This window comes from Pteropus vampyrus, unplaced genomic scaffold, assembly GCF_000151845.1.
Source record: "Pteropus vampyrus isolate Shadow unplaced genomic scaffold, Pvam_2.0 Scaffold193, whole genome shotgun sequence".
Lineage (NCBI taxonomy): Eukaryota > Metazoa > Chordata > Mammalia > Chiroptera > Pteropodidae > Pteropus > Pteropus vampyrus.
This window is the reverse complement of record NW_011888974.1, coordinates 3081913-3092079: the sequence shown is the minus strand read 5'-3', so window position 1 is coordinate 3092079 and position 10167 is coordinate 3081913. Positions and strand designations below refer to the sequence as shown.

General features: G+C 41.0%; 1 protein-coding gene across 4 annotated transcripts; it reads right to left on the bottom strand.

The window, feature by feature from the left end:
• Positions 1–530: 530 nt before the first annotated feature.
• IFT22 (intraflagellar transport 22) lies at positions 531–6660 on the bottom strand. 4 transcript variants are annotated; one of them, XM_011371584.2, is made up of 6 exons: positions 6499–6660; positions 3349–3425; positions 3137–3226; positions 2666–2868; positions 1866–2046; positions 531–1762 (listed from the first exon to the last, which is right to left on the bottom strand). In XM_011371584.2, exons 1-5 carry the CDS (start codon positions 6535–6537, stop codon positions 1898–1900), a joined length of 558 nt encoding a protein of 185 aa, XP_011369886.1. In that variant the 5' UTR covers positions 6538–6660; the 3' UTR covers positions 531–1762; positions 1866–1897. The 4 variants fall into 4 exon arrangements, with proteins under 4 accessions (XP_011369886.1, XP_023393284.1, XP_011369885.1 ...); XM_023537516.1 differs by adding an exon at positions 3759–3912 and having other exon boundaries at positions 531–2046; positions 6499–6604; XM_011371583.2 differs by having other exon boundaries at positions 531–2046.
• Positions 6661–10167: the final 3507 nt, after the last annotated feature.

Below are 10167 nucleotides of genomic sequence, written 5' to 3'. Positions count from 1 at the left end.
AAATTTAAAAAATATTCTGCATGATCAGGTAAACCCTCCTGTCAGTTTATAATGAAAACATAACTGCATTGCTTACTGTTGTAATGAGGATAATATTTTGAAAATATTCATCTGCCATATTCTCAATTCCTCCCCAAATCATGCTTTTCTCCCAGTAAGCAGAACATAGAGAATGAATTGGACAGGCCAGCTGTGGCAAAGGGTAAAGTGATCCTGCCATATAGCAACAAAGAAACTTGAGATGGATGAGAGACACAGATGGCTCTCAGAGATGTGCAGGGCCAGCCCCAGCCAGGATGGGGCCAAGTCAGCCTAGGGATCACTAGTTTCATGGGGAGAGCACATGAGACTCACCAGTCTTACACTTGGTGGGAGATGACCAATAGGGTGGCCAGTGGACATCTTGACAGAGGTCAAGTAGGGAGCCAGAGGACCTTCCTTTGGAACAGCTGCCCCACCACAATGAGGGACACAAACACTGTCCCGACACCATGATATCACGTTGGGGAGAATGTAGAGGAAGTGGATTGTAATTTTGAATTAATTAAATATTTATTAGAGGCTGAACTAACCTGAAAACATTTAAATTGCAAGAGATGGAAATACAGTGGATTCTCATTATTCGTGGTCATTATGTTCTGTAATGTTACCGCAAACAATGGATTAATGAACACCAAAGCATTTCTCCCAGGGAAATACAGGGTTAGGTTCCTGCGTGCCTCTGATCACAATATTTTCAACTATTAATACATAACTTTATTTTTTGTATGCTTCTGTTTAAAGATACTTTATTTAATATATGTTGTTGATTAACACTGCACTCACAACTAACAGCACTATAATTCATGCTGGAATGAGGCTTATCTAACATATCTGTTTTCACCATAAGGCACATCATAGCCTTTTTGTGCTTAGGAACCACCAGACAGCACTTCAGCACTACGTTTGGGGGGAGGGGCATTTTAATAACCAACAAAATAATAACCAATGAGAAGCACAAAAATATGAAAAAGTGGTACTAAATACACCACAACAAGGACACTGGTTTACAATACAACAGCTGAAACAAGAAGGCAGAGCGCTGCCTTCTTGTTTCGGCCTCAGTTGGGAATGTGCGTATCCAGTGATTCAAATTTTTTGCCACTCTGAATAACTGTCAAAGCATTGTGAGTATTGATTTGGGGGTTACAAATAAATTTTAGCAAGTAGGCAAATTCGCAAATACAAAATCCATGAATGAGGACTGACTGTACCTTCCTTTGCATGTTACATACTCCAAGTCTGTTAATTATCTATGAGGGTAGGTGCATTAGAGTTAGACCAATTACAGAAAAGAAGAATCTATAATATTTTTTTTTTTTTGCATATCCAAGGTATAGTACTTCAGTTTTTGACTGCCTCACTATTTTTTTATAAGAATAGAAGTTCCATGAGAGCAAGGGTTTTTATTTTGTTCATGCTGTATACTGTCTGCAACTAGAACAGTGTAGCCAATAGTAGATGCTCAACAAGTCGCTATTTGTTGAGTGAATTAAGAAATGAAAATCACATTCAAACCAATACGCATGGATTAGGCTATGACAGTTACAATTCCACAAGTTTTATAACTTGACATATGTGAAGGGGAAAACAAAACACCTCAGTTTTCCAGCTCTTTGAAGCAACCTGGGGCAAAGAAATCAAAATTCAGTAACAGGATTTTCTCACCTGAACTAAAGACAGGGCTTAGATTGTATGATTCAACTCCCTGGGCAACTGGTACCTGCAAGCAGGGAAGGAAAATTTTTTCAAGGGCCATTGGGAGAAGAAAACATCAGTAACTGGGTAAGATTTCAGATCTGCACTGGGAAAGAAGTTGACCTCACTTGGGATGCAGAAGAGTCCAGATGAAGGCTGGTTAGGTAATAATGGACATCTCCTCCCGGTCTCTGCTCTCAGACACTGAGTTGATTATGCTTTTTAAATACTTTATGAATTCCATCCGGATCTCTTCAGGGTCATCCTCAAGATTTGAGTGTACCAGCTTCAGCTTGTTCAAGGGTGGTGCTTAAAAAAGAAAGTAATGTAATTAGGCATGAACTTTTAATGAAAGCCATTTCTAGTTCCAGCTGACCTGAGTCTTATAGACGCCAACTCATTTAACTTCCTAAAGTCTAAAAATAAAAGTTTTGTCTTGCTTGACATAACTTAACACAGTTTCTCCACACTGCCACATGGCAACAGGATAACAACTCTACAAGCCACTGCCAGGTCCTCTTTGTTCTTACACCAGAAAGGAAGAGAGTTCTCAATATGGTAAGTCATTTCCTATGATCACACTATCACTTCTGTAATGGTGTGTGTCACATGCAAATTGGAGTTTTTCTTGAGAAAAGGCCAGTTAGGAAAGAGTGTCCCTAATAGTACTGATGAGTGGCTAAAACCAGCTGTTTTCCCCTCTTAGTATCTACCTGCTTTTAAAGTGTCTATATTCTGGCCTGGATAGTACATATGGCAGATCTTCCAATCTGGCAATTCTGATTTACATGGTGAGAAAAATAAATGCCTAGAACACAATAGGTGCTCACTAACTGCTCATAGCTTCTGCTTTCAAAGACACAGAGCAATATATAAATGCCCAGAACACTCGAGACAAAAGCAGAAAGGAGAATTCCAGTCTCCTTACACAAAGATAGGTTTCCTTTACCACTTCCAGAGCCTGGTTTGTGGTGTGCAATTAACAGACACTGAGTATCCTGCAGGAACTGCTGCTGGACAAAGCAGGAATACCACATCTCGATTTCCTTCAAGTGGCTTGGGATGTCAGCATTGAAGATGATCACCACTCCGTGAGAGTCCTTCATCAAGGCTGGCCAGCAAGACTCAAATCTGCAAGGCAGCAAAGGATTCAGAGTAAATGTTAGGTGGTTCTGGTTTCTAATTGTGGACTTTAAAAATAATATCTTAATATTGGTAATTGATGGATGACTTCTCACTGTATCAAAACCCAATCACTAAAGTTTCAAGAGCAATGCATGTTACCAACCAATTGACCGAGCCCCTAATATACGCTAGCAAGTGTGCTAGGACAAGGTACTCGGCAAGCAGCTGGTTTTTGAATCATTTGATGAAGCAAACCCTCTTAAAGAAGACATACTTTGGATCACCGCCACAATCCCATAGCTCAAATTCACACCCGGTGCCTTTGTTGTTGCTGGTAACATGTGGGTTCTCAAACTCCAGGATCCTAGAAACAAAAACAGCAGCAGCATCTATACTTTGGAAACATACTTTTGGAATGTGACCAGCACCCAAAGTAGTGGGGGGTGATAGACGGGGACTCTCTTGCACAGATTCATCAGGGCTCACCTCACTCCTTGGGTTGGGTTGTATTCGGTGATGTCAGAAGATTCTGTCAGGAAGTTGGCCAAAACGGTTTTTCCACTCTGCGAAAATGAAGATAATAAGAGGTCTTTACTGAAGAACAGAAAAGCAAGCCGTAAATGAGTCCCCCAATAGCTGGCTTGGAACCAGGTGTGTTGGAACACAGGCCAAGAGCACCCCGAGATCACTAGGGCAGAGGGCCCTCTCTCGTTAGCTGGATCTCGCTGCTTGCTCTGTGTAGTTGGCACAGTCTGCTTTGGGACACAGGGAGCAGGATATTCTAGCACTGGCTCTGCTGCTGGGTGACTCTACCCACGTGGATTTCCCTGACTAACTCTCAGCTAACTCATCTAAGAACAGAAAAAAATCATTAGTGTGAGATTTTCCTCACTTACTCCTCTCCACATCTTCAAAAAAACTAGTCTGTCACATATAAGAAGCCACTGAGGCTCAGAAAGAGGAAGGGAGTTCCTCAAGGTCACGTAGAAGTTCAAAGTTGAAGCTGGGTCCCAGGTTTGTGCCACACTCCACGAAGGGCTGTTTCTCCTTCTAGATAATACAAATAATATACATTCTTATTTAAAAAGTGAACGAAACAGCCCTCCTGATTCCTCCACTCAAATCATCTGTCTGTCTGTCTGTCCCATTTCCTCCCCAAAGGTAATAACTATGATCCGTTTTTCAGATGTTTTCTGTACATTTGCATCATTCATTTAACAAACATTCTACATGCCTGATTATAAAACAAGTCTTTTTTCTCCACCCAAATTATTCCTCTGAAGAAGGGGAATCTCTTACATTTGAGTCCTTATAAAAGTCTCTCAAATTATTCTCCGCTTTCTCAATTATTTTATTTTGAACAACTGCTTGACTAGAATGACTTCAATCAATGCCAGTTTGGGAGGCTTGTAGAGGTCATGGAATAGAATCAAGAAAACAAGTAAATAAAAGGGAGAAGAGGGGCTTAATATTGCTTTAGTAATTTTCCCTGAGGATGTGACCTCACAAATATCACTTAATAAACAGTAACTGGTTATGCTGTGCAAATCATGAATATTTATCTACAGGACGAATAAGGCAAATGGCCTGATGTTACAGGAACAGTTCTTTGAGTTGGAATACATTTCTAGGGACAGGGTCATACACAGATTCAAAAAGTGCTGTATCTTAAACCACGTAGGTGGTGTGCTTTGTTAGGAGATTCAAAAAGTGACTCTAGTCTAAAGATGACTTGGGTGTCAAAGGTGTAGGTGAGAGGCTTGAATAAAACTGTGTCATGAAATGAAAGAATGTAATAAAACAGCATTTCCAAATTAACATATTGCTTGATGTATCTTTAAATGTGTATATAGCTACATTGAAAAATGCATTATAAAAGCATATTTGTATATTTCATCTATGCCCTTAAAGTTGATAGATATATATATACTAGTTGGCTAAAACCAATTTATTGAAGAGAAAGGGTTCTTATGGAAAAATGAAGAAACTGCCTGTTTGTCAGGCCTTTAAGGTATTTTTAAGTATCTACCTTGTGCCAGGTGCTGTTGAATAAATTAGAAAAAGATGAGGTAGTGATAAGTACTAGGATAAAAATAAAGCAGGGCGATGTGACAGAGACTTTGAATTGGGAGGTCTGGGAAAGCCTACAGGAAGTTTAAACTGAGATTTGAATGACAATGAGTCAGCTGAGGCTTCTAATCAGAAGGAATAGCTAGTTCAAGGGCAACAGGGCATGAATGGGCATAGCATGTTAAAAGAATAAAAAGTAAGTTTGAATAGTGGAGGAGAGAGGAAAGTATATGCAGAAATATCTTTTGTTGTTGAAGCTGGGTGATGGGTACTAGGAGTTTATAGTTCTTTCTCCCTGGTATGCGTTTGAGAATTTCCATTAAAAAAAAAAAAAAGATATCTATGCTTGTTTTGCTTTTCACAATTGTATTTTGTTATTACTTGTCTATTTCACTTAATAATTTATGTCTTCGAGAGTTAGTTCTCTGTGTCAGTATTTACTGTATCCAGAGTAAGAACGTGCCTTAGTTTATTTAGACATTCTCTTATTGATGGGCAGCTAGGAAGTTACCAACCATTCAATACTGTACAACTCCTGAGGAACATGGACAAGTACTCAGCTACAGTAGATTCAGAGAAATGTAACTGCAGCACTAAAAGCTTTGCACATTTTAAATTTTAATAATTTGATTGCCTAAAAAGCTCTTATCAACTTATAGCTCCACCAACAGACTCCTAGAGTATTCATTTCCTCACAAGCATCCAAACACCAGGTGTTATCAGTCTTCTAAACTTTTCTCATTCAATCCGATGGGCAAATAAATATCATCTTTTTGTTTTAATTTGTGTTCCTGTGACTGTGAAGCTGGGCATCTTCTCACACTTATTGGTCAGTTGTATTTCTTGTGTGCAGAGCTTCTGCTCAATTTTCTACTGAGTCGTTTCTCTTTTCTTTGCCAATTTTTAAACTTTCCTTGTGTTCTACCTATTAATCTTATCTTTGTAATGTATTTTGTGAATACTTTTCCCAGGCTTTAACTTCGCTGTCATTTCTTTTAAGCCTTCTTCATTTTTATGTTGTGCTTAAGAAGACCTTCCCTATCTGAATATTAAAAACGTATCTTGCCATATATTCATCTACTAAAGCGGTCTCAATGTGTGGTTCCTGGGCAAACAGCACCAGCAAATGCAAATTCTCATTCATCTACTACTTCTACAGTTTCTTTTTACACGTTTAGTTTGAGTCTATCTGAATTTCATTTTTGTGTATCGTGTGAAGTACATATGTAGATTTAATCCCCACTACTGCCACCACACATAAACGGCTAATTGTTCCCAGACCAGATAATAGTCCAGTCTTTTCCTCCTTCTGGTTTTCTTGTCCCACAGACATATTCATTAGGGACAACCTCGGGTGCAAAGTGAGACCTAGGTTCTGGTTCCATAACGCCACTCATTATCTTAGGCCTCACTACCGAGCTCCCGTTGAGGCCAGCAGCACACACCCGGGTGGGCACGTCGGGACTGGGCTCCCGCTTCCTGGGGACTCCCGGCGCAGGACACAGCACCGGGGGCGTCCCCACTCCCGCTCGCCGCCCCCGAAGCCGCGCCTGGCCCCGGCCTCACCTCGCAGGGCCCCACGAAGAGGATCTTGGCCTTCAGCATCGTTGACCGCCGCCCGGAGGCCCACGGTTGCCCACCCCAGCGTAGTCAGAGACCCCGCTGTTGTCAGGGCGTAGCGGAAGCCGCCGCACTGATTGGCTGCCTTTGTTTCCATGGAGACGGGAGCGGCGCGCAGGGGCCGACGGGAGTGCTCCGGGCTCCGGGGCCTGGGTTCTTGAAGGCTCTAGGGTGGGGACCGCGTCCGGGGCAGGTTGGCGTGTGCTTCATGCTGAAAGTCTGCGTGCAAGGCACAGGGAGAGGGTAGGAGGGAAACAAAAATCTGGATCCAGACTCGCTTCTGAGCGGGGAAGACCGTAGAACTCTCGAGTCCGGCTTCTCTCTTTGTAGTGAGCGTGTGGATTGCGAGTCCCTGATCTCTTTTAGTCTTCGCAATAACCCCGAGAGCTCAAATAAGCCATATAGCTGGTGAGCTGGAGTTGGAACCAGGCCTCTGACGCCTTTATCACTCTGGCATCATAGTGGCTATATCGAGAGAGGATTTATTATATCCCTGGTCAAGACCAGTAGAGGTCAAGGAAAAAAACGAATCTGTAAAGGGGTTCATCACTCACCCTTATTCAGGTGATCTGGAAGAAACCAAAAGGATAATGCCCTGGCATTGTTCACCTTCAGGGCAGGTGTCTGGAGCACTGCTGCTAAATTCAGTCATTAAGTCCATTGAAATTACAGACCAGTCTAGAATTCCAGGTAAGACCATGAAATTAAGCGTTTACGTGCAAAGAATGCCAATATGGAATATGCTTGCCCAAAAAGGTGCTGACATTACAAAAAATAGCAGAATAAACCCAATTACAAATCTTTACCTTTTGGTAGGCTAGTTATATAGTCTTTATATTACAAGAATTGCTGAGTGAACTGTAAGGAAGAACCCACTTCAATTTCAATATATCATAAATTGATTGGTTAAACATCTTTTGAATGCCTACTGTATACCAGGTACTCTTCTAGGTACTAGGGGGTGTTCCTGTACTTCTTGAATCTATCATTCAGTTCAGTAGATAAATATTAAGTAAACAAGTAAATAAATAACATACTCTCAGGTAGAGACAGTTTTATGTAGTGATAAGTGCTGTGAAATAAATTACTAAAGAGTTATAGAGTGTGAAGGAGCCGATTTTGAATGGAGTGGGCAAGGCAAGACCTTGGTACAGAGATGACATTAAAGCAGAAAGCTGAATGAAGATAGGGCTCAGACAAACCATGTAAAAGACCTGGAGGAAGAGCTTTCCAGCAGAATAGCAATGGCTGAGGAGGAAATAAACTTGGCATGTTCCAAGAACAGCCCAGAAGGCCCATGAGGTGGGTGCAGGAAGAATAAGGGAGAATGAGGTAGGGGATGTTGTTGGAAAGGTCGTGTAAGACTTTTGGGAATTTAGTCTAAGGGTGATGGGAAGCCCGTGCCAGGGTTGTAGTTGGCTACATGTAATAGAAACTCCACAGCGATTTAACTAAGTAAGGGGTCAGTTTTTCCTCACGTAACAAGGAATCAAAGGATGGGCAAACAAGGGGTGATGCAACTGCTCAAGGAATAAGATCCCTTCACCCTTCCTGTCCTGGCATCTTTGGAATGGCTGCTCTACCTTTAGTTTTTTGCTTTTTAGCAAAGGAGAAGAACAAATATCACAAGATATATGGCACTACAGTGTCCCTTTTTCTTAGAGAAATAGTGGCTTTCATAGAATCCCTATCTGGTGATTTCTCCTATGTCTCATTGGTTAGTAATGGATTTCATGGGCTCCCTAACTGCAAGGGAATCTGAGAAATGTAGTTTGTAGTTTTGCACATTACTTTTCCCAAGAAGCAGGGAGAGGGGTTGGGGGAGGAGGGTTGACAGTGGCTAGGAAACTGGCTAGTCAAAAAGTCATTATGGAGGATTTTGAGCAGGGGATTGACATGATTCGATCTATGTTTTAAAAGTGATCACTGGCTGCTGTGTGGAGCAAAGGGGGCAACAGTAGACATATAGATGCCAATTAGGAGAGCATTTAGGTAGCTTAAGAGAGGGATGATGGTCGGAGCATAGAGGTTGAGTTGGGGACACCTTTTAAAGGTAGAGCCAGCAGGAGTTGCTGATGGATTAGATGTCAGGTGTGAGGGAAGGAAGAGTTAAGGATGACTCCCAGGACATTGACTTATGTGGTTGCATGAATGAGTTTTTCCATTTCCAAACTTGTGATAGCTGAGGAGGAGCAGCATTAGAGGGTGGGAGATTAAGGGTTCTGTTTTTATTATGTCAATTTTGAGATGCCTATTGGTTGTCGAGGGAGAAATGGGGTATCAGATTCTGTACCTGATAGGAGAGATCAGGACTAGAGATATAAATCTGGCAAAAATATCAATCAGCATATAGAATGCCATTAAAGCCATAGATTAAATAGAACGAGTAGGGAGTAAGTATGGGCAGAGAAGATAAGTGTAGAAGAGAATCCAGCATGAAAGGCTGAAAAGAATGTCCAGAGAGGTACGAGGAAAACTAGGAGCAATGGTATCATGCAAGTCAAGTGAGGACAATGTCCCAAGAGAGGGAGTGATCCCTTTTGTCAAATACTTCTAAGAAATCCAGTGAGGTCAAGTGAGATTCTCAAGACTGAGAATCAACCATCAGATGTGGTAAGGTAGAAGTCATTGATCACTTTTTAAAAATACTTTTCACTTAATATCTTTAAACATATGTCCACGCTTATGTAGATTTATAAAAATGACTAAATATGATCATGTACTTGCTTTCTTTTGGTGCAATCTCTCTCTCTCTCTCTCTCTCTCTCTCTCTCTCTCTCTCTCTCTCTCTCTCTCTCTCTCTTTTGTAATCTGTGCGTTTTTCAGGACTGCCTCCTTCGGGTGTAAGATTGTCCCGAGCAAGCTGGGTGGCCATGGGCCCTGTTGTCTTTTCTTTTTTAAAAAATTTATGTATTATTTTAATTAGTTTCAAGTATACAATAGATTGGTTAGACATCTATATAGTTTGTAAAATGATCCCCCAATTGCTCCCTCCCTTCCCTGACCCTCCACCTAGCAAACATATTAATGTTTACTGCATTCCCTATGCCCTTCTCCCGATCCCCATCCATCAGCTACTAATTTGTACTTCTTTAATACTTCATCCCATTCTCCCAGCCCCCTAAACCCTTCTCCCTCTGTCTGTCACCAAATTGTTCACTATATTTATGAGTCTGTTTTTGATTAGTTTGTTCTTTTTATTCCTTAGTTTCCGCGTATAAGCGAAATCATATAGTGTGTATCTTTCTCTGTCTGACTTAAATACCTTCTAGGTCCATCGAAACAATATTTTTTTCCATCTCCTTCCTTTTCATATGTAGGGGTCTTGTTTTCTTATCCTTTCAGCCACTCTTTTGGAGCACTTAATTCTTTTCCATTTAAGGTATTTATTGATAGGAACGTAGTAACAACTACATTCTTTATTCCTGTTTTTGATACATGTTTTTTCTTCTTAAAGAAGTCCCTCCAACATTTCCTGTAATACTGGCTTGGTGGTGATAAATTCCTTTAGCTTATTTTTGTCTGGTAAGCTCTTTATCTGTCCTTCAACTCTAAATGATAGCTTTACTGGATAAATTATTCTTGGTTGTAGATCCTAGGTCTTCATCCTGTCAA

Coding starts and splice junctions, on each gene's coding strand:
- IFT22 (XM_011371583.2), bottom strand. CDS start 6,537: ATGCTGAAGGCCAAGATCCTCTTCGTGGGGCCCTGCGAG. Junction 2,869..3,136: donor GATTGTGGCGGTGATCCAAA/GTATGTCTTCTT, acceptor GCTGCCTTGCAG/ATTTGAGTCTTGCTGGCCAG. Junction 2,047..2,665: donor TAAAGGAAACCTATCTTTGT/GTAAGGAGACTG, acceptor TTCTTTTTTAAG/CACCACCCTTGAACAAGCTG.